The sequence below is a fragment of the Sinohyriopsis cumingii genome, chromosome 11, assembly GCF_028554795.1.
Source record: "Sinohyriopsis cumingii isolate HCF-2022 chromosome 11, ASM2855479v2, whole genome shotgun sequence".
NCBI classification, from domain to species: Eukaryota; Metazoa; Mollusca; class Bivalvia; order Unionida; family Unionidae; genus Sinohyriopsis; species Sinohyriopsis cumingii.
The window spans coordinates 85,991,526-86,017,382 of NC_142971.1; the positions used below are offsets into that span (position 1 = coordinate 85,991,526).

The 25,857-nt window shown below is 34.5% G+C and overlaps 1 protein-coding gene across 1 annotated transcript in view; it reads right to left on the minus strand.

The window, feature by feature from the left end:
- The window catches only part of LOC149788899 (plexin-A1-like), a 336,630-nt gene that overhangs the window by 108,032 nt on the left and 202,741 nt on the right, over positions 1–25,857 (minus strand). The window contains exons 17-19 of the mRNA XM_089975025.1: positions 24,411–24,577; positions 13,619–13,777; positions 655–739 (exon numbers count right to left, since the gene is read on the minus strand). Coding sequence (XP_089831151.1) covers positions 655–739; positions 13,619–13,777; positions 24,411–24,577 — 411 coding nt within the window. The remainder of the gene's footprint in view (positions 1–654; positions 740–13,618; positions 13,778–24,410; positions 24,578–25,857) is intronic.

Consider the following 25,857-nt stretch of genomic DNA (forward strand, 5'->3'; position numbering starts at 1 on the left):
AGAAATAGGTATCACCACCTGTCCCCTCCATAGAATTTGACATTTTAAAAAGGTTACTCATTGGAAATGAAATCTGTGACATGACTGAGAGAAAAAGGTAACACTACGTGTTCCCTCCATAGAATTTGACATTTTAAAAAGGTTAGTGAATGGAAATGAAATCTGTGACATGACAGAAATAGGTAACGCTACATGTCCCTTCCACAGAATTTGACATTTTTAAAAGGTTAGTGAATGGAAATTAAATCTGTGACATGACTGACAGAAATAGGTAACACTACCTGTCCACTCCATAGAATTTGACATTTTAAAAAGGTTACTGAATGGAAATGATATCTGTGGCATGAGTGACAGAAATAGGTAATGCTACATGTCCCCTAAATAGAATATGACATTTTAAAAAGGTTACTGAGTGGAAATGAAATTTGTGACATAATGGACAGACACAGGTAACATTACATGTCTCCTCCACTCAAGTGGACATTTTAAAAAAGTTATCAACAGAAACAAGACTACAATAGAGATTATGATTATGATTATATTTATGACAGGAAACAAAAAACTGCACACCAAATGTTATTAATGTTTGGGCTATACTCCACTGCTCAAGACCTACTAAATCATCTGTCTGAAGTTTTGGACTCTATTACATACCGTACTGCCACTCCCAGCCATTCCAATCCTGATGTCATGGGCATTATTAAGGTACTTTCCTGTAATTGTAAGCTTTATTCCACCACTATAAAAGAAGATAAGATTTATTTCATGAATTATTTTTCTAGCACTAAATTATGTAAGCATAACATCTACGATTACATCCCTTCCAAGTATGAAATATTTAGTCCTAACACCAGCACTTATAATCAAGTGTGAGATTAAGTTAAACGAAGATAAGGCCAGTCAACAAGGGTGACCTTGAAACTAATCATCCCAAGAAACTATCTGGACACTTTCTCATTGTTATTCATTCAACCAGTAAGTTCATTCCTATGAAACAGAAAACACGTTATTCTGTTGTAATTACACTGAATAATAAATAGCTAAAATGCCAACTCAAAATCCTATAATGTCTTTTCCATTTATCTGAACAGTTCAGAAAGGAATAATTTCTCAAGTAATGTTAAAGTTTTTAAAATCACACAATTTCAGAAAATTCACCTGCTTGATTTTATAATGTTGCATATCTGACTCAAGTCATATTTTGGTTTTGTTTGTTGTTTTATTGCAGAGCAAACACAAGTAGCTTATTTAATGCTGATGCAATTTTAGTAAAGTGACTTGCCCATGGATGCATCATGGTAGCCAACCCTGGCAGATAAGAAAGAAGGATTTGAACCTGTACACTTTTGGGTAAGAGTCCAGCATACTAACCATTGAACCACCACAGCTGCTGCCTCTGTTAGTGGCTATTACAACATGCAGGAGGGTATATCTTTATTTTATGAGGGAACTCAGTTAGTTATAATAAATTATCCTCCATTAAGGCCCTACAGATGAATATGATATTATAAATACAAAACAAAAGAAATAATAAAAATATACATGTAACAAAATTATTAAAGTCTGCTTAAACAAAATAAGCATAAAAACACAAAAGTGTATATGATATGTATTAAATTATTAAATTGGAGTGCATGTATTGCAATGTTTACAAAGAAAACTTTTTTTGAACAATGGCCATATATTTTTGTTTTAAACACACTTAAATTTGTTTCTTATCTAATAGGTTTGGGAAATTCATTCCATGGAATGGCACCAAAGTAAGCAATTGACTGTTTTAAGTATTTGTTTTAAGTAGTGTTGTTCTTGAAATTATCATTTTTAACTGATCACAATTTAAGTCTTTGATACTGTTTTTCTGACTTAAAAAGAAACATAGCAAGTAAACATTGTGGTCATTCTTTACACTGAACATTACTATTGACTTTTGTTACAGTAATTTGTAGTTAAATTAAGCTATTTCAATTTCAAGAACAGAATTTTGGTATATCAAATAGTAAAGTTAGGATAATTCTTGCTGCCCTTTTTTAAGTTTGTGCATTGTTTCCGTTTTAATATTACTATCAGTTATATTTCCCCAAAATGTGCAGCAGTAGTCCAAAAGAGGATGAATGAGTGCACTGTAAAATAATTTCCAATAGCTGAGTGGTAGATAACATTTCATCCTCTGCAAGAGATGAGTTTTGAGTTTACTGCAGAATGAAGATGTTTCAGTTGCTTATACAAGTCCAGATTCTTAACAATATGAACGCCCAAGACTTTTCTGCATAAACATTGCTAATTAGATTATTGACATAGCTAATTAGATTATTGACATTGCTAATTAGATTATTGATGATATGCAGCTCAGGATTTATTCAGTGATAAATCTTTACTTAGTTCCAAGCAACACTGCCTTGATTTCTAGGGAATTGATAACAATGTTAATCAGTGACAACCAATATCTGACTTAATATAAATCTTCACCTATTTTGTTTCAAAGTTATAACAAGAGTTTTAGAATGGCAAACTTGTATCTTGATGTCAGTTTTTGTGGCAAGTCATTTATAAATAATAAGAATGATACAGGCAACCATCAGCTATGATTTAATGTTACCAATAGGAATGATACAGGCAACCATCAGCTATGATTTAATGTTAAAAATATGAATGATACAGGCAACCAACAGCTATGATTTAATGTTACCAATAGGAATGATACAGGCAACCAACAGCTATGATTTAATGTTACCAATAGGAATGATACAGGCAACCAACAGCTATGATTTAATGTTACCAATATGAATGATACAGGCAACCAACAGCTATGATTTAATGTTAAAAATATGAATGATACAGGCTTTGACCAACAGCTATGATTTAATGTTACCAATATGAATGATACAGGCAACCAACAGCTATGATTTAATGTTACCAATAAGAATTATACAGGCAACCAACAGCCATGATTTAATGTTACCAAAAACAACCTGCTGGCTTAGAGCTAGAGAGGTATTAGAATCATGAAATGAGAACATTTGTACTTTTAAAATTTCAATGCAAGTATATTATGTCAGCCATGTCAAAAGTCTTCATAAAGTCAAGGTATATAGTACCAATAGAGTATCCACTGTCCATGGCAAGCAACTATTCATCAGCAACTTTTGCTAGCATAGTGTAACAGGAGTGGTTTTGTTTAAATTTAGATAGGGATGGGTGAATTGAATGGTACATTGACAGGTAGCCATAGAGATGTATGGAAATAGAGTAAAGATTGTTTATAATGTTTCACAGTGGACTGGGCTTTTAGAACATTATAACTGTAAAACATTATAATAAAATTTTCAAACAAACATTTGCTCGAATTACATGTTATCTTTAAAGAAAAAGACAAACCAGTAAATTTTTGCATCAGATGAAAGCCAGTGAATCATAAAAATCATTTTTATGTGAAATCATCTTTTTGTTCAATAACTCAGCTGCTTCTTCACAAACAATATCCTCGTGGTACAACAAAATTTACTTTTCTCTGTAAATATAATGCCATGGACCGCTCTGGTGGCCTAGTGGTTATTTTACTAGAAAAAAATAGTTTCTTCTTTGACTACATTACCCAATCATAATACCTTTGGAGAATAGTTAAGTGGCCGATGGAGATTTATCACCTTTCCCCTGGAGATACCATCTCCATTCCACTAAATTATGTGATACAGCTTCTAGATAACCCAACTGGAGAAAACTCCCATTTATCAGCGAGCAGCTTCAAAAAGGGAAAATTTTTCCTCCTGCGAATCCAGCAGAAGTTGTGAAGCCATGTCTTGTGAAGCTGTAAAATGACCTGGAAAGGTGACCTGTTGTACCACAGCTATAGGTCCTACAAGATTGTATTGGACCCTTTAGGATGAAAGATCTCTTAGATAAAAACCAGAGAATGTCAATTCTGATCTCCACCCGACAGTCTGGATAAAGTCAGTTAGAGAACAGTTCTGGTCAAATGCCATACTTGTGGCAAATGCTCTAGCCTTGTAAGCCGAAATACATAACAAATTCATTGGAGACGGGGTTATTTCTCGATATGTAGAGTAAATAATTTACATAATCCAGTAAGACATGGAATGCAGAATGAATGCAAACTGAACATAAATAAAATGCAAAGTCAATGCACAAGAAACTGAGGACACAAATGATAAACATATAATGAATGATAACTGAAAGCAGAATGAAATATGAATATAATAAATGAATGGACTTGAAAATACAAACTTCCCAATGTTTCCTTTCACATAATAACTGAGGATCAGATTCTTTACACTTTCAAAGTATTTTTCTCCTCATTCATGTGATGATATTGTTCCTGTCAAGGAAGATGTAACAAATCTTGACAATGGAAAATATGATTTTTGTAAATTCATGTCCATTTTGTGTTGCTCCATGCAAATAAAAATGAACAAAGACAAGATACGAAAGTAATATGCACAAACTCTAACCGCATTTCTGTGACCATAAAAGAACAACAATGAAATGGGATGTAAACAGAGGGAATATAAAAAAACAATTAAATGGAATGTAAACAGATGGAATATAAACAACAATGAAATGGGATGTAAACAGATGGAATATAAACAACAATGAAATGGGATGTAAACAGAGGGAATATAAACAACAATGAAATGGGATGTAAACAGATGGAATATAAACAACAATGAAATGGGACGCAAACAGATGGAATATAAACAACAATGAAATGGAATGTAAACAGATGGAATATAAACAACAATGAAATGGGATGCAAACAGATGGAATATAAACAACAATGAAATGGAATGCAAACAGAGGGAATATAAACAACAATGAAATTGAATGTAAACAGATGGAATATAAACAACAATGAAATGGGATGTAAACAGAGGGAATATAAACAACAATGAAATGGGATGTAAACAGATGGAATATAAACAACAATGAAATGGAATGTAAACAGATGGAATATAAACAACAATGAAATGGGATGTAAACAGAGGGAATATAAACAACAATGAAATGGAATGTAAACAGATGGAATATAAACAACAATGAAATGGGATGTAAACAGATGGAATATAAACAACAATGAAATGGAATGTAAACAGATGGAATATAAACAACAATGAAATGGGATGTAAACACATGGAATATAAACAACAATGAAATGGGATGTAAACAGATGGAATATAAACAACAATGAAATGGAATGTAAACAGATGGAATATAAACAACAGTGAAATGGGATGTAAACAGATGGAATATAAACAACAATGAAATGGGATGTAAATAGATGGAATATAAACAACAATGAAATGGGATGTAAACAGATGGAATATAAACAACAATGAAATGGAATGCAAACAGAGGGAATATAAACAACAATGAAATGGAATGTAAACAGAGGGAATATAAACAACAATGAAATGGGATGTAAACAGATGGAATATAAACAACAATGAAATGGAATGTAAACAGAGGGAATATAAACAACAATGAAATGGAATGTAAACAGAGGGAATATAAACAACAATGAAATGGGATGTAAACAGAGAGAATATAAACAACAATGAAATGGAATGTAAACAGATGCAAATATAAACAACAATTAAATGGAATGTAAACAGAGGGAATATAAACAACAATGAAATGGGATGTAAACAGATGGAATATAAACAACAATGAAATGGAATGTAAACAGAGGGAATATAAACAACAATGAAATTGAATGTAAACAGAGGGAATATAAACAACAATGAAATGGGATGTAAACAGATGGAATATAAACAACAATGAAATGGGATGTAAACAGATGCAATATAAACAACAGTGAAATGGAATGTAAACAGAGGGAATATAAACAACAATGAAATGGAATGTAAACAGAGAGAATATAAACAACAATGAAATGGGATGTAAACAGAGGAAATATAAACAACAATGAAATGGGATGTAAACAGATGGAATATAAACAACAATTAAATGGGTTGCAAACAGAGGGAATATAAACAACAACGAAATGGGATGTAAACAGATGGAATATAAACAGCAATGAAATGGAATGTAAACAGAGGGAATATAAAGAACAATGAAATGGGATGTAAACAGAGGGAATATAAACAACAATGAAATGGGATGTAAACAGAGGGAATATAAACAACAATGAAATGGGATGTAAACAGAGGGAATATAAACAACAATGAAATGGAATGTAAACAGAAAGAATATAAACAACAATGAAATGGGATGTAAACAGAGGGAATATAAACAACAATGAAATGGAATGCAAACAGAGGGAATATAAACAACAATGAAATGGGATGTAAACAGATGGAATATAAACAACAATGAAATGGAATGTAAACAGATGGAATATAAACAACAATGAAATGGGATGTAAACACATGGAATATAAACAACAATGAAATGGAATGTAAACAGATGGAATATAAACAACAATGAAATGAAATGTAAACAGAGAGAATATAAACAACAATGAAATGGGATGTAAACAGATGGAATATAAACAACAATGAAATGGAATGCAAACAGATGGAATATAAACAACAATGAAATGGGATGTAAACAGATGGAATATAAAAAACAATGAAATGGAATGCAAACAGAGGGAATATAAACAACAATGAAATGGGATGTAAACAGATGGAATATAAACAACAATGAAATGGAATGTAAACAGAGAGAATATAAACAACAATGAAATGGAATGTAAACAGATGGAATATAAACAAAATGCAAGTGAAATGCTGATTTGGTAAATTTATCTGTTTTAGTCTGTCACTGAATAATGCCAAGTTGAAATGTTTCATATTGTTTGTAAAAAAAAAATTTAACTGCAGTGCACAGTTTCTGAACATAACAGAACCAAAAGCAGGAAGATATGATTTAAGCTTCTCACATTTCCCTCTGCTTCAACAGAGACTACACATAGGGCCAACAACATGATATTGCTTCATATTGCACTGTTTGCTAAAACAATAATAAGAATTATATAACTTCTCAAGAACAAATTAAACTCCCATATGAAGATGGATTCATGGTGGTCTATAGCATCCTGAATGAGAGCCATAACAACGTGTTTTTTATTATATTGGATGTTACAGCAAATCAGCACAATCCTGGCCACCTTTGTAAAAATGTGACTGAAATTTAAGCGAAATTTGCTGAAATGTCCTTTATTCACCAAAATTATGGTATTGCACCAAATGTCAGTCAGATTTAGCCAGTTTCTAAAAATGTCAGTGAGATTTTGTGATTGTAATCTTCCTGAAATTTCAATGAATAAAATATCACTGAGAAACAGTACTTTACTGATATAAAAAATGAACGTTTTTCCATTTCAACACTTATTTTTGTTTTGTGTACATTTTTAATTATTTTCAGCAAAACTTCATTTTCCTGTTTCTGGTAGCTTTAATTTTACTGTTCATTTTGGGAACAATAACTTCTTTCCACATCTTTCCTTGTCATTTTTCCTCTTTTCTTTATTGTTTACCTTGAATTGGATTTAACTGCCCCTGGAAGATAAGATTGTTTTCAATTTTAAAGCAGAATTCTGTTTTTCTCATGACCAGAGTCCAATTTTCCTTGATATGGGCCAGTTTTTAAAATATCATCTCCATAGCTGTTTTTTTATCATTTTTTAATGGTCTGTCTGTCCTATTCTGCAATGATCCTTTTAAAAGTATTTGTCCAAATATTATTTAGTGGATGATCACTGTAAAGAGCTTTTTCATTGGTCAAAAGTCTGTCCTTGCCCAATGAATCTTCATGTAATGTAAACTAATGGTAAAGAGCTTTGCTTGCCAAACATAGCATTTTAAATTTTCCAGTGGGACATGAGTTTGAGCAATGGTTTGAAAAATATGTGGAAATGAGAATGGCTTGAATGCAAAGTCGATGGCAATGTACATGTAGTTGGTCAATCTGTAAGAAAACTGAATGCCAGGACTAGCATTTTGCAATTCTGCCACAAAGATTTGAACTACCAACTTTACTATACAGTAGCATTTCACATGTTAAAGCTATACAGTAAAAACTGTTATGAGCGACCTTTGCTATGAGCGACCACCTGTCATGTCTGACCACAATCGTAATGCACAGATCGATTTTATTATATAAATGCTCTGTTATGAGAATTTACCTGCTGTGAATGACAGCATCGCAAAATCAGATCGACACCACTGAGCTTGACTTAATCCTTTGTAAACACGATAGCTCAGGATACATGTAGTATGCAAACAAAGTGCACATTAAAAAACATTACAGTTGTACAACCATATAGCGAGATAAACACTACTAACCATCATTTAATCCTTTGTAAGAATGACTGCATAAATAGTAAAGATTGTTCTAATAAGGTATTTAATTAGAAAAATTGGCTAGCTACCAGTTTTGTGAAATTTAAAAGTCCAGCATATAGTGTCATTTGTAAACTGCAGTAAACCAGACTAAAGTACATATCACTAACTGCCATTGTAGTGCCAAAGTCAGGTTAATAGCCAGTAAGATTAACAATTCTTTCATCAAAGGGAGTAATGATGGTCATAGGCAGTTAATTTTGAGATTTATATTTTTTCTTTGTAAAAACCCACACAATGTTGGAAGTCCTAATGTCCCAGTGAGAAATCTTTTGAAAGGGCTTTAGTGTAGGGTTGAGTACATCGTTTGTCTTTCCTGTTAATCTGTAATGCCAGGGGGTTGGGGGTGAATGCATTCTTTGTCTTTATTACTAGTGAGTGAGAATCATTTCTGTATTCTTTTTAATATTTCTTTTGTTACAGTGTTTCACCAAGCCACCATTTGTTTACCCAGGTGCAGATGGTCACAACCTTTGTTTATCAAGCTATAACACTGATGATTTAAACTTTGTCTCAAAATAAATGTATTGTTTCTTGATGAGTTAATTATGTCTTTGGTTTCATTCATTGCTACATAATTTATATTTATTCCATGTTTCCCCAAAACCCGATCAAAACCGAAATACATCTGGCTGTTATTACGTAAACACTAATACCAATGGCAGAACCTCCATTGAAAAGAAGAAAATTCTAACACTGGAAGAAAGAACATATTCATGTGATGTTTAAATATAAATTTGATTCCTGTTGTTTGAAAATGTCTATCTTTATTATATAAAGTGATTTTGAGAGGAATGCATGCAATAGTTAACAAGATTTATGAATGAAAGATAAGATACATGTACAGTGAGTATGGGTATTTTTTCTTCTTAAACAATGCTATTGATCCTGGAAACCAGTCCATTTTCACACACTTCTTATGAGAGACCACCTTTCTTGAGAGACCACTTTTGGTTGGCAGAAAAGGTGGTCTCTTATAACAGGTTTTACTGTATAACTCCAAACTGATTAACTTCCGGAATTTAAGTAGAAACAACATATAGATCACTGGTGGGTAAGTTTGCCAAAAATGGCATTTCAAATTTTCCAGTTGGAGTTTGAATAATAGTTTGAAAAATATGTGGAAATGACAATGGCTTGAATGCAAAGTTCATGGCAATGTAGTTGGTCAGTCTGTAATAAAACTGAATGCCAGGACTAGCATTTTGCAATTTTTGCCATACAGATTTGAATTACCAACTTTACTATACAGTAGCAGCTCACATGTTAAATGATAAGCTATAGAACTCCAAACTGATTAACTTCTGAATGTAAGTAGAGACAACGTATAGATCACTGGGGGGTAAGTGATGATATTGTTGCCAGATATCCATGTCTATCAAAGATGGTCATCTTTGTGGAGTTTTCATGGCCCACAAGTAGAGTAATCTTTCAATGTCATGAGTGATATTATTGTTTCTATATTAGCAAAATATTTTAGTTGTGTTATAAATCTGAGTAAAATCAGAGTTATTATAACTTTGTAACATTTGACACGGCTGCTTATGGATTGGGGGCTCATTCAGATGATCAAAAAAGCATCAGTTTGTAAATTAAAACATCATTTGCAGTATGATGTTCTCATATACTGTGACTGACATAATTATAGCAGCTGTATAATTGTTGTTCACTTATATTTTAATATTACAGTGGTTGATAAAGTGCTGTATAATGTGTATTAATTATTTCATTTAAAACCTTTTGAAATGTTTGAAAAATTACTGAAACCTCTGTAATATACTGTATCTAGTAACTCGGAAATTTCACTATTTCAGTTAAATTTCACTGTTAATTCAATGAAATTTCAGTGAAAGTTTTGGACAATAATTTTGTGAACTCTCACCTAAATTTCAGTTCAATTTTAGTATGATCTTACTAAAATTTTGGTGAAAGTTTAAGTCCAAATGTTTGTGAAATTCCAACAAAATTTCAGTGAAAGTTTTGGTCAAAATGTTTGTGAAATCTCACCATAATTTCAGTGATATTTTTAAAAAACCTCTACAAAATTTTCAGTGAAATGTTAGTAATATTTTGCCTAAAACATAAGAACCTTACTTGACTTGGCACTGTATACCTAGTAAAAATGTGACTGAAATCTCATTAAATTTCACTGAAATTTCAGTCACATTTACACTAGGGTATACAGTGCCAAGTCAAGTAAGGCTGTTATATTATAAAATATAAAAATGATCTTGAAAACATAAATGTATGAAAATAAAAACACACTAGTCCTTCTACAGTACAACCTGCATGTACTTTTTGGAACCCTAAGCATTGTGTGAGGGACTTAATCCCTCCAATTCACTCTGTGATAACAATCTGCGATGGAGTGATAAAATACTTGCAAATAACCACTGCACCTCAGCCGGCACATCAGTGTCATCTCCACCATGGATCAGCTGATCGACATTATTGAGTCACATTTTAACAGCCAATCAGTCAAGACGACCCATGGAAAGCCCGATGAGCGATGAGTGTCTGACAATCATATATCATTTCAGCAATCAGTGATCTCAATTTCAATGATATATATGGACAATAGAAATTAATTTGAAAAGTCTTGCATATTTCATTCCTTTAGAAAACTTATGTGTTGACTTGATGAGAAGCCCACCTTGTTGAGCTTTTTTTGGACAGTGTAAATTTATCCTACTTTTTAAGTAAAACAAACAATGGCATAATGTCCTTTTTTATACCACAAATCAGAATAAGACAACAGTCTTCAAGCATTTAACCCAACCCCTTTAAATGGTGTCTTCCTAGTAAAGACTTGGCTTCAGTGGATGTTCAGCTGAAATCAAGGCAGTGACCATTGTAAAAACTGTTAAAAAATTTCAGCACAAGATGTCAATTTCAGCTTGGGAAAGGTGCATTTCTATTGCAAGAATGACTTGGCATGTTGCTCTTAATACATATACCTCAAATTATGGTCCAGTCATTAAGAATGGAAGTTTTACTGATTGACAAATGAATAGTCAATCAATATGAACACCCACGTAAACACCCATACATCATGCACAATCAAATACCATTTCAAGAATCAAGTGATCTTAATTTATACAAAATATACTGGGACATAAAAAAATTAAGTAAAAAGTCTTTATATTCTATGTATTTAGAGAAGGGTGATCGACTTCTTTTGCAGCATGTTTCCATTTCTACTTTATTTAAAGAAATCTGAACTTATGCATGGACTTGATATGAGGCACACTATTGATCTTCTCTTGGACAATGCTAAATTATTTTGCTGTTTAAACAAGAAAGGTAATTTCATTGGTTTAGACAAGTAAATTGCAGTTGACAGCCACTTTTTTTTAATAAAATAAAACACTAACAAAAGGATGAGCAAATTGTGAATTTATGAATCACTTAATGACCCAGTTATGAGGTTGAATATACATACTTATTCAATTTTAACTACAGGTGTACTGCAAGGCCATTTCATTTAATGGGCTAGACAGTTCTTTCTGACTGGGACATTATTTCATTCATCACAAGATAAATTTATTTCAAAGTAGAAAAGGAGTGGCATGGTGTCCTTATCATAATACAAATCTCATGTTTAATTAACCCCTTTATAACCCTGTAATTATATGTCAGAAGAAATAGTACAATATATTACTGAGAACTCATCAGGGCCAGATCAGCCCCTGCGCCCCCCCCCCCTTCTGAAAATATTGAACACACACACAAATGTACAGTCACTTGAAATCTGACAACATTTTATTCTTGCAGGAACAAACAACAGGAAATAATGGATACAACCAAGCAGAATGCCTTAGATTTGTTGAACATATAAGAAGTTTAAAGTTTCCAACAATAATTTATTTCAACAATAACTGATTAATTAGGATTAATTACCAAATTTCTGCTGTTAATAATGGGACCATAATTTGAGGTGTAAAGTGCAACATACCAAGTCAGATGGCTTTATGTTAGAAACATTGTCCTCTGATGCTAAAAAAGTGTTTACAATGCTCACTGTCATTATTTCTGCAGAACATCTGCTCGAGTCTATATTCTTTATTAGAGAGAGACCATTTAAGTTTCCAAAGGGTTGCATTATTTGAAACAAATTTACCTCATGATGAATAAAATAAAAATAACATACATCATTGGAAAGAACAGTAAATTGAATGACCAGTTCCATACAGCATAAATGCAATCAAAATTAAACTAAAGTTTGTAACTGTGAACATCTATATTCAGCCTTGTGACTGGGTCATTACTTTTCAAGGACAAAACATGGTTCCCATTTAAGTGTAAATTCCGTGTTTTCTGTTTTGTTGTTGTTTTTCGTAAACAGAATCAACAGTCATGGGGAATTTAAATGTACATACCTCCAAGGATTACTTTTCATGTTTAAGCAGCAGGATAACTTTGCACTCTTCAAGAGAAAGCTAACAAGGTCTTGTCAAAGTCTGTGCATTAATTTGTTCAGATTTCTTTGAATAAAGTAAAATGTAAATTTATTGCAAAAGGTGTCATTCAGCCCTTTGTAAATGAAAAAAGTACAGTAGTACCAGTACAGTTTTCCAGGCATTGCGACTACGTTAATATTATTTAAAATTTGATTTTTTATTATATCTAATATATAATCTTCAAGCAAACTAGGAAATGTGTATAATCATCTAATAATGATGTAGATAAAATGGTCTCTCTCTCTCGGTCTCCATCTCTCTCTCTCTTCATAAACCTCTAAAGATCATGCCTGCAGTGGTCAAACAGTAAACAACGCCCATTTTATAGAGACCACATCCATTCTACAGTGGTCATTCATTCACAACTTAGTGAGAAGGCATGGTGTGTTGAGCATTTCTCTGCAAGTGCTGCATCAGGATATACAGAGATGTGGTGGATGGAATTTTTTCTTAATCATCTCCACTCTCTCTCCACCCCCACCACAATTCACGGAGTTCCGAAAAATACACATGAGCTGCACTGTATATGGGGAGAAGACCATCAACTTCATTAAGAAAGAAGAAAGGCGAGGAAAGAGTTATGTGCTTCATTTTCTATGCAATGACCTTGATATAATTAAATACAGTTGTGAAATATTAAAATCATTTAACTCCATTTAAAGAAGTAAACACATTTAGGGTGGATATTAGTTATCAACCAAACCATCCACAACAGAAAGTAAATGCATAAATTCAATATTTATTTCATGACTTTACTTTTAAAGACTTACAACTTACCTTGCCATACTTTTGTTGGGTTGGATTTTATCTATTACAGGATTTGCCAAATATGCGAAGCTTTTGGGAACAGTTTTATAAGTCTGATTATCAAATATCAAAATGATGCTTGTTGTTGCAGTCTTCTCCATTAGTGGTGTTCTGAATATAATTCCAGTCCTGCCAGAAAAAAAAAGAGAATCTTCAATGAAATTTAAAGATTACATATTATTAACTTATGAAACCTAGTTCACTGACAAGGGAGCGGGCGGAGGGGGCCGGATGGTGAAGATGGATATGATAAGTGGAAGAAAATAGTTTTAAAGGAATCAGAAATACATATTTTTAAAATCTGACATACTATGCATTCTAAAATTTAGTTGGGGGCTCCTTGGGGGAGGGGAGGTAAAACTAATTTAAATTATGTAACACTAATCTGCTACTACTGCATTGCTTTTAATACCGGGACTTCACCCTCTGGAGGGCCAGAATTAAATAGAACATGATTCCAGTCAAACCCCTTCATCATTACAAACACAGGGATATCTTCTTCATTTGACATGGACCTAGAGTACAGGACATAGAAGAAGGATGGGCAATGGAAATCTTTGCGATAGCAGCAGGCAAGTACTTCACAATTACAACTAGTTTAACCCACCCCCACCACTAAGACTATGTGTTAACAGCATTAATACATTGCTTGCACTGCTGTATTAGTGAATTTACCATTTAGGAAAAAGGTTGATAGCCTCAACAAATCTTGCAGAGAAAACATGGTAGGAGTGCTCACTAATGTAGACTGGTTGAATGGTACCCAGTGATTGGTGCCTGGAAAACAAACAAAGACCCATCCAATAATGATGATATGACTAACAACTCCATTTCAGATAACCACTCTTCCCTCTGAAGAAGGTGCAATTAGCTCATCTCTGCCAGTGAAACATCAACCTTCATAGGGCACTGCTCAGCCATAATTGGGAGGTGCAACTTCACTATCAGCTGTTCTCCTTACCTTGGGAGGGACCAAGGAAGGATCCCCCATGGACCCTTATGGTTTAAAATGAGTGCTAGGGATCAATGGCCTTTGGAAATTCACAGCAGTCATTCTAGAGCATTCCTACCCCACATGGGGAGATACTTCCCCAATATGGATAGAGATCCAGACCCATCATGGGAAAAGGGTGGGTTATCCAGTGATGAAGATGAGGAAGTAGGATGTTTCTTCCTCCTTCTGTATGTGCGGTGACTTTTCATGAAATCTTACACTTGATCAGTCCAGACACAGCTAATCAGGCACAACCAGAGCACAGTAGGCAAAAGGGGTGTGTGTCTGATGGGACCTTCTTGTATACTCACTTATGCAAACCCAGTGCCATAGTAATCACTAAAGAGAAAATAAACTCACAGAAAACAAACAAATTCTGGGAATCCTAACAAGACAAGTAATGGATACTCTGGCATAGAACTTTGATGGGGATTACAACTGCCCGAAGAACTTTTTTAATAAATGTACAAAAACCCTATAAATTTAACTGAGAAAACACTCAAATAAAGCAAGGACTAAGGAGGATATATTCCATATCTTGGTTATGACTAAGGCATCAGACTGCGATCATGTTCTTTTTAATTCTGGCCCTTCAATACTGAGTGGAAGAGGGAATAATAAGTTTGAACTGGAACTAAGCGTTCTGGTAAAGGAATGCAATTAATGCATTACTGTTATTATAATGCATTTTAATACTGTTTCTTGCAAAGTAAATATTGAATTTCAATGCAAGTAGCATTCTAGATGAAAACAAAATGGTAAACTTAGATAAGCTCATATCTATCTATCTATCTATCTATCTTTGAAAAGAGATTTGGAGAGCTGACAGGGCATCTTAGAAGAAAAGGATACAGAAATGCTACACTGACAGGGCTATTAACAAAACTAAACTTTGATAGGAGCACTCCTAAAATATAAACCAAGACAAATAACAAATGTATCCCCTTTCGAGCCCAATGCCCCAAACTTAGAAATGATAATTTGGAAGCATTGAGAAAAGGCTGAATCATCCAAATGTCTGAAGGGCATATACCAAGACATTCCAATGGCTGTGTACTGTAGATTTAAACATCTGACAGACCATCTGGTACATGCCAAGTCAGCTTCAGGCACATACTGCTGCAAAGACAAGATTTGCCTAATTTGCAAACATATGCCAAAATCAAATCGTTTATAAATTCGATGACAATTGTTATCTTCACTATTACTCAGAATTAGTATATCAGATATGTAGATTATTTAACACAAACTGAAAATGGGGTGGGGTGGGGGTTAAAACTGATTTTAACTATGCAATACTTACTTGTTGTGACAGTGCAGCTGCTACTCTCATGGGCTGAAAATGCCCTGAATGTATAACAAGAATTTGTCCTACTAATAGGGTGGATCAGATGATTCCAGAACACAATAGATCATACCAGGACACCCCATAGATATGTTGCCCATGTACACTGTCCTTCATTTGTTTAACACATAGCCTAGTTTACTGGGGAATGAATGTGGTACTGGAGGAGGGAATGTGGCAATAGCAACATGTAAGTATTACATCATTAAAATTAGTTCCCAAAAACTACATTTTAATAGCAGTAAATACAAAACCTGTTGCATAGCTAAATAATTCAGTTTTTGTGGGAGGCGTGTGTGTGTGATTTGGATTTTTAACATAGCTTTAACCATTTTTCAGTCATACTGCTACAATGTATGCAGTGTGGCAGTTTATAGTGATGTCTAGCACTGGGGCATCATGCTGCAGTCATGTAGCATGATGTCCCACCCAGTCACATTATCCTGACACCAGGCCGACCAGTCCTAACACTAACCACTTAATACTGAGCAAAGTGAGGCAGCTGTTAGTACCATTTTTGTAAGTCTTTGGTATGACTCGGCCGGGGATCAAACCCCCAACCTTCCACATGTGAGGCAGATGCTCTAACCACTAGGCCACTGGCGTGGTACTTGGTGGGAGGCTGATGATCCTACCATTGTTCTGCAGAATATAAGTCTACTGCCAGATGGTATCCACATGGACACTTCTGAGCTACAACTGGACCCAAGAAAAATATGCCTTCGGTTTGGTGAGCCAAAGAGCTGGTAAAAGAAGGTAGTATGAGATCACCAAAAAGCGGCCATCATTGCATCCTCCGGATTACTAATGAGTTAGATAGGCCCATGACTTAGTCATGGCTTGAACCTCATGAATGAAAGGTTCCTCTCAGGAAGGGACTTATAAGCTCCCCTTATAGTATATGCAACCCACGTTGAATTGGTAGAAGCTGAAAGACTACCTGAACCCTTAAGGGTGTGGAAAAAATGTCTCATAGCCTTTATTTTCCATTTAAAAGTTGCCAAAATAAAAGGTTAAGTTCTAAATGGGCATAAAAGTATTACTGAATCATCCCCAGACTGAAACTGTGATTCTCAGTCAGGAGTGGAGCAACCAATGAGAGTTGTTTTCTAAAACCTAGTTGGCAAAAGGGAGAAGCGGACTCAAAGATCAATAGAACTTATACAGCCTGTTTCTATGGATAAGCCAAAAAGCTCACTCCATAGTCACGAAGATGCTAAAGAGATCTATACAAGTGACTGAACCAGAACAATATATCAGTAGATTTACATATTTTTATCAGTAGATTCTGTTCTAAATATGACTTTTTATCAACAAAAATTTTATTCATTTTAAGTGTTGTTAAAAGAAGAATAATTGCTCCAATGCAATAGAGTCGGCATATACTTTGGTTATTGAGTTTCTCCCACCATATACTATCTTAAAAGTAACTTTGAAACACATAATTCAAACACAGGACCTCTGCTACTTGCTAACTGCACCCACTAATTCTTATTTCCAGAAATTGTTGAACTTGCTGTAATATTTAATATTCTTTCTTTTAATTTGGAGAAAGTGTGCAGTTTGTCATTTTGACATTTTGACACTTTGTCATTTTGACATTTTGTCATTTGACATTTTGGCATTTTGTCAGTTTGACATTTTGACATTTTGTCATTTTGAGATTTTGGCATTTTGACAAAAATTGACAATATAAAAAGATAAGAGCTGCCTTAAATAATTATCTTTATAAAATCTTGACAACAACAACAATAATTAAAAAAGAAACAAATTTAAAAGTATTTTGGGATTGATCATTTCATTTCAGTGGGGGAGGAAGGATTCTGGCTCACTCTAGTTTTTAAAAAAAACTTATCTTGATGTAAAAAGAAGAAAAAAAATATGATTTGAAGGAAAATTCCAAGTCACCACCTCCAGAAAATTAATGACTAGTTCTTTTTGCAAGTGTTTCTACCAAAATCATTTTTTGCAAGGTCTCGACCTTTCCATCTCACTTATGCCAAAGTTTCGTAGTTTATTTTATTCAGAGATGCACAAGCCATCATGAAGCACCTTTGATTTCTTTAAAACTATCACACCTCAATAAATATCCCCCCTTTGGTCTTAAGCTCTCCAATTAAAATAATAATGTAATCAATTTACAGCTTTTTTTGCATGTGTCAGTCTTATCAGATAACTTATCACACATCATTGCAGAGATAATTGCATGGGTGTAACCTGCCCCCAGTTGACAGGTTCTGACTGGTTTCTGTAATGTGTGGATAGAGTGCATCAAAAGGCTGTTTTTCTTTTGTTCTTTATAAAACCTTTTAACTTTGAAAAATGGTAGATTTCGACAATAAAACGGTGTTTACATTTGATGTCCTTTAAAAATGTATTTCAGTCATAATGCCAGTAAAATCACATTACAGAGACCACAAGATGTAAGAGAGATTCACTGTGCATTAGTGAGCAAAATATTTGAATGTGTTGGGTTCCCCTGTAGCCCTTGATAGCAGATACTTGAATGTGTTGGGTTGCTCTGTACCCCTTGAATAGCAGATACTTGAATGTGTTGGGTTGCCCTGTAGCCCTTGTTAACAGATACTTGAATGTGTTGGGTTGCCCTGTAGCCCTTGATAGCAGAAACTGAGCATTACTTCTCATCAAAAGGGAGGAGAAGAAATCAGTCACTGTGTGCACAGAAGGACAGTAAGATTGACACTTTTGCTACTGCACCAATCCCTAAGGATTCTCCACTTAGCATCAAAGACCTTCGATATGGATCATCTCCTGGACTTAATAAGGAATGAGGCTACTGTTCAAAAACTGGCCCTGGCAGATAGATTGTTTGAGATGAGCCAAGTTAAAAGATGGAGAATTTGCAGGCTGTTTTGCAGAGAAAAGTGCCTGTGCTGCAACAGGTCCTCCCTACCTAAAGTCCTGGGATAGTCCACAGTGGGGCCACAAATTTTCATCAAAACGAACCAAGAAGTGGAGTTCCTTACTTGTAAAGTACCTGACGGATAAGCAAACAGCATGATCACACAATAAGGATGAAAGCATCCATTGCCCAAGTCCTCTGCATTGGTGCTGGGGAAACCAAAAATGGGAGCTTATTGTTTAGCTTTCAAACAAGTGTATCCCCCAAGCTTGGAACAGGGAATCTGATATGGATTGATGTAGAGACCATTTTGTGGGAACTATCAAGTCCCTGGCAGAAAGAGAAATGGATAAGCAAACAACTTGGTCATTGCTCTCAGTGCCTCTAACAGCGACAGGATCTTGACTACTCAGACCTGAGGGACACAGGCTAATACTGTTTGTTTGGAAATTCATCACCACATAGACAAAATCTTCAGATGGAATAAGCTCCAATTTCTCAAGAATGGGTAGGAGATCCAGCCTGGTCATTATGGATCAATAGCGAAACAGATCTAAGGGTTTCCACCTGGCTACTGTGGATCAGTGAATCATCAAAAAAAGAGTTGGGATACCTAGTGACATTTGGGGTGAACAACCTCTCTAATGCACTCTTATAATGAAGGGAGTGCACCTCTTCCTTTAGTTGTACCAGATTCAACTTGTGGAAGAGCACGGTAGACCCAATTTGATAACATGATCCTGAACCTGAAACTGGTAACCACCTCTATAATAGAAAGGACCCAGTCATTGATGGTTATGCCAGACAAAGACTCTGAAATGGGGTCTAGCCAGTGGAACCTACTGGAACCAAAGATGAACACTCAGAAGGAGAGGGAGCAGACCCCTACTGCTACCCACCCTTGTCCTTAGGACAGAGGAAAAGACCTGCAAACTTCCCTATCTGGGCCTTTGTGGTGCTTCCTCCTGGGGCTCATCTGATGAGGTGGAGTTTTCAAATGGGATGGGGTTGTTGCTTTGATACAGCCTGCATAGCTTTAAATAACCTCACTGATAAACCCTTTGGCTGATTTAAATTTTGGGCCAGTTTGAAAGGCACGAAGCAGATGTGAAGGACCAGGAAACAAATTGGGGATGAGCTCACCAAAGATAACCTCTGCTTCCAGCAGCTTTAGAAATGTTTAAACTGGCAGGCATGCCCTAGTTCCCATGGAAATACATACCTGAGTGGTTTTGGCATCCAAAGTGGGAGGTTTAACTGGCCAGGAACATGAATTAACTATATAGCTTTATGCAGATACCAAGGATCTCAATGGCGGGGGGGGGGGGGCGGGCGGTGACATGCAGCAGACCCAAAGGCAGGACAAGCATTTTCTGTATCAAATTGATATGAAATAATGAGGACAGAAAAAACATCATTCCATTCTTGTTCCTGAAAGGCAGGACTATGCAACCTAATATCAATTAATTCTGCGGGTGGTAAGAGGGATCTGAATCTTAACCCCTAACATGGAGTTAATGTCACTCTCTCTCAAATAGCTGGTAACCAATATCCAGGAGCCCAGTGACCAATCCATGAATGCTAACGGGTTCCTAGTGTGCAGTGACTGGTGAAAGACCAGTCAGGCAACTCAGATCAGCAGAAAAGCCTTGCCCTGATCTGATAGACGTAGACCTGTGCTCTCCCCATACCAGTTGGCTTGATCACATCACCAAAAATGGGCCCTGGTGACTTAGATAGAGCTGCTGTCTACCATATAGGGCAGGGGGAGGGGGCAGCAGTTCACTTCTAACCTACATCAAGCTGTGGATGAGCAGTGGCTCCTGAAGAGGGAGTGGGGAGCAACTCACTCTCTGCCATTCTGGCTTAAAGAGGGTGCTACTCCTTCCCGTGGGGAGGGTGTAACTCGCTCTTCATCCTAATGGAAAAGAGAAGCTTATCCTTCACAGGAGGGTGTGACTTGCTATCTGCCCTCAAAGAATGGTGTAGGTGCTGTTACTCCCTAATGGGAAGGTGCAACTCACTCTCTATAAGTTTTTAGTCTCCTTTGAGATGGAGTTTGTCAACCCAGAGTCTTCATAGAGGCTATGGTAATCCTTCAATAATATCCAAGTGACCATTAGAAGGAAAACTCCCACTGCTCAGAGAGTGCTGTTAAGAAGATTTATTCAAAAACTTCTATATCAGTATATAACCTTTGTTCATGATTATATGTTATACCTTAGGATACTGGTTTTGTAAATAGGATGTTTTACTGAGACAACTTTAGACCATGATTATAAGTTGTAAACAGGATGTTTGCATAGCATTTGAATCTGGAACATTCTAGGCTTGGTCTTACTTATAATTAGAATGGAATATCTAATTGGATATTATTCACAACTAGGTAAAGTGAAAATGTATATAAATATGGATTTAATAAACAAATGAGTAATTCATGTTCTCAGAATACCAGTCTGTGGGAATAAATGATAAGAGTTTGCAGTTGTGTTGTTGACATAAGATATAATTCAAGTGGAATTATTTTTTTCAAATTATTCACTGGAATTACTAAAGAGCTATTTCACTCATGTACTTGTATACTTAAATTTGGTTTAATGTGAACCCATTCAAAAACATTTTGGACTGCATCACTGTCTTAATCAGGATATTTAAGACCATTGGAATTAATCTGGAACATTCTAGTTTTAGACAGGTGATAGGTCATTTAGGATTATTTAGGATTTAATTCACAATACTGTGTCTTTTGAATTTTCAATTTGTATTTTTGAGAAATAAACTGTTCATTTGACTTCTATTGATCATTTCACTTCTTTCTGTCACACAGTTTAAAACCAAGAGTCATAACAATATATAAATGTATTTGCATGGACTAAATCTATGCTAAAATGGTAACAGCAACAACTCACCTTTTCTGGGTTTTAAATCGGAGAATTAAAACAATCACTGATGTTTTAATACAAAAAGAAAGTAATGCTAAGATGAGAATGAATTGGTGATCAATAACTAAGTACAGAACATATAGGGAAAATCTGGTGAGTGATCTGCTTTTCTAAGATAAAAACAGCACAAGTCACATTAAAAGAAAATGTGAAATATTATGATTCATTAGTGTAATAAACAATAAACAGAATCAACATAAGTCTGCTACCCAAATTTACTTAAGGCAATAAAACCACCAAATAATACTGAAGGCAAGTTAAAATTGACATTGACCAGCCTTATCTTTGAACTGGCAACTAATTTAGCACACAAAAACAGATTGCTAAGACTGCTCATAAAACGGATAATAAAAAGGAGTACTATAACATACTAATTATAAGAGTGAACTGGTGTTTGATAACTAACATGCACCATAAAGGGACAATCTGGTGTGCAACCTGCTTATCCAACAAAAAATAGCATGAGTCATATTAAAAGAAAGTGTGCAACATGAAGATTCATTACTGTAATTAACAATAAACAGAATCAATATGATTCTGCAGACCAAATTCAACAAAGATAGGGATATTTACAAAATACCTAAATAGTTATGCAAATATCCCTATGGGCAATAACCTATATGTAACCAGAAATGATGCTAACAACTCTCAAAATGAGCTCAATTCGAACTGAAAAATTACTTGATCTGAAGTAATTCTGTACATAAGAGACGAAATGAAGACAATTTGTCTATGGCATTTAATTTAAGCAGCATGTTATTTCTGTGATGAAAAAAAGAATAAAGGATAGCATGCATGGGAATCTATTGGGTGTCCCAGAGGTGATCTAGTGTTCTAAAATCTTCTGCATCCTTGCCGAGGATGAATTCTCACTATCATGTCATGGTATTTTCCACAAGGAAAAGTACCAGCTATGTAATAGCAACATGTTTTGTATTACTGATATTAAAAAGAATACTGATTTCTTATTAAACATATAGTCTAAACATTAACTTAAAAAAAACCTCAGCAAATTTTGTATTAAAAGGTAAGCTGTTCCAGACAAGAACCCTGAAAATGTTGAGCTCTGCATGAATTGCAATGTTTTAGGTTTCTGAAGAAAGAGCTTTCCAGCATCTGCCTTGTAAATAATTTGGTGCATTTCCATTTATAGCCTTCTATATTAAACAGCTTTGCTGTGATCAGTTCTTCTGTCAATTATAGGCTGAATTTAATTTTCATCAGGTGACTCAAAAGCATTACCGAAAAGTATATCTGCTGTTCTTTTTTGTCATTTTAAAATCCTGTCAAGGTCTTTTCTGCTCTGCAGCACTTTATACACCATAGCAACTCGTGCTTTATGATTCAGTATATCTAAAACTTGATGAAAATTCTAATGACTTATGGACTTACAAATGGATGGGTCTGATATTAGGAACATCTCCATTCAAAGTCCTGCTTTAGAATTTGCATATTTTATATGTAAATATTCATACAGTTTACATTTGTACGGTGTAAAGAAGACAATTATTTTATCTGACAATGATTTTTCAAGGTTGTCACCCTATCATTTTTGTTCACTGAAGCATTTTCAAATTTGATCTCCAGTATTTTGCTTTTTTCACATTAAAGCATATATGAATGCATTTGGGATAAATGTATCCAACACGAGTGAACCTTAATGACAATACAGTTAATATGATAATTAAATTCAAGTCCTTTCTTCATCATAATATTCAAGGCCAAAGTGTCTAAAATCCTAACACAAACTCCAGTTTCTGAACAGGCAACTTTTGGCCTTAAAAAAAACGAACTGGTCTAAAACAAATATTTTCTTCCACTGTATTTTTTAACACAAGTAGAAAGTCTACATCATTTGATCTTTGTAGAACAATATTTTTGTCCATTTCTGTAATACCACCCACTCTGGTGCATCACCAATGATGCTGACATAGAGTCAGAGGTAGTGTAAAACATCATGATCTGAAAATGTCGTACAAGTTAATTAATATGTCAAATTTATCTTTTTACAAGTTTTCAATCAATAGTTAATGCACAAATGATAGAATAAGCAAGGAATATTCAAATTTGGTGATGTCATTGAAATTTGCCCATTAACTCACTGACCCCATAAGAATTTTTTCATTTTGAAATGGGAATAGGAAATGCATTTTGGGGGTTACTTCTAAATGCATCCCAAAAAATGTGTTCCAGTGATTTTCCTTTATCCAGATGATCAAGTGCAAAATAGTCTTTTTAATAAATTTGGCCATTTGGCCTAAGCATGTGCAGAAGGGGCAAACCTGGGCTTGTTTTCACTTTTTTTTATTGAACCCATGATTTTCATGTCCCCCAAATCTCAAACATATCCTACTTTTTGCAAAGGTTCATCTGTCTGTTTGCAGTTCAGACTGGTCTGCTTTAGATCTAAGGATCTAAAATCCAGATGTAAACTCCAGTTTTGAAACCAGCAATTTTTGGCTTAAAACAAATCAGGTCTCAAAATGTATGTTTTCTCTGCTGTATTTTTTAACATGAGTACAAATTGTACATTGTAGAACAACATATTTCTCTTCCTGTAATAACACTTTCTTTCATTTATCATAATGATGTCAAAATTACAGCATTATTTATCTTACAGAGTTACAAGAATCTTGATATTTGGGTAGCTCCTACTAACAGGTCCATCAGAAACATTGACCTTGATGTTGTCGTTTCCAATGAAGATGTTTGTACCACTGATGGTTATCATCGTTCCCCCTGCCATAGGGCCTGTGGTAGGTGAGACATCTGTGATGTTTGGATCCTAAAAAAAAAATAAGACATGTATCCATCAGAAGAAAACAGAAGTCCTCTGCACACTGGTGATAAGAAGCATTTGATAATGGGACATCGAAAATCAAAGCAAGAAAAACTGATATTGCCACAGTGGCAATAAAAGTGGCATTGCTACTGTCGTCATATCACCTCTGGAACTACTTTCTTCTCCCATTTAGGGAATATATATATTCTTACACAAGAAGATTTTCCATACTTCATTTTTCTTCTCTCTCTCCATGGCATGAACAAGAAATTAAAATGTGCCTAAAATTTAAATTTATGGGTGTATTATAAAGAAATGAAGAGAAAAAAGCTTCCACATAAATCATCTATCATTCAAACCATTGCTGATTTAACTTGACAAGCACTGTTTCTATTTAATAATCAGTGTCTAATGTCAAAATACCTCTTCAAGGTCACAGCCACCTAATTATTTTATGAGTGATGGGACCAGCCTATATGTGGTGATATATTAAATTCTGTAAATCAAAGAATGATGGTTGCTGTTTGGCTGAAAATAACTACTACTTAAAAATTGTAATTTCAATTTTTATGCAGAATTCTATGTATAGGTAAATTATAATACACTCAGTTGAACCTTAAACCTTAAGAAATTAATGCACATAACATTTTCATGTAGGTAATCACAGAATATACCAATCTGAACAATGATGTAATCTAAGTACGTGTACACATATCAGTCATAATTAATTACTATAGTTTCTAACGTACTTGCATGAATTCATGTCCGAAAAACATGGTGTAGAGACCAAGATGGTCACATAAACCTTAAGTACATGATTGACAGTTCAAAAACCTAAAAACTTTGACATTTAATTTCATAGATGACAATAAAACAATACTTTAACTATTCACAGATGATAACCTGAAACATTCAAGTAAATGAATTAGCATAGAGCCAAGTACAAATAATGATGTATAGCACCATTCTTGCCTGTTGTTGCATCTCTTTCTGGAAAAAGATTTTCTTAAATGAGCACTCACTTTACAGCTTCATTTCAACATTCCTGAGATAGGATTGCAAATTTATGGTTTTTGTATTTGTCTAATTTGCTTGCAAAAATGTTGCAGATAGGTTAATTGTAATTTGCTTTACTGCCTTTTCTTCATATTTTCACAAAATTAGTGATGTATAAAAAAAAAAACTCTACCTTAAAGTGCTTCTCAAATTCCATAAACGAGATTGTCCTATGTGTGTTTGACCTAAACTTTGCATTAATAGGCTAAATCACATTATTTTCTATG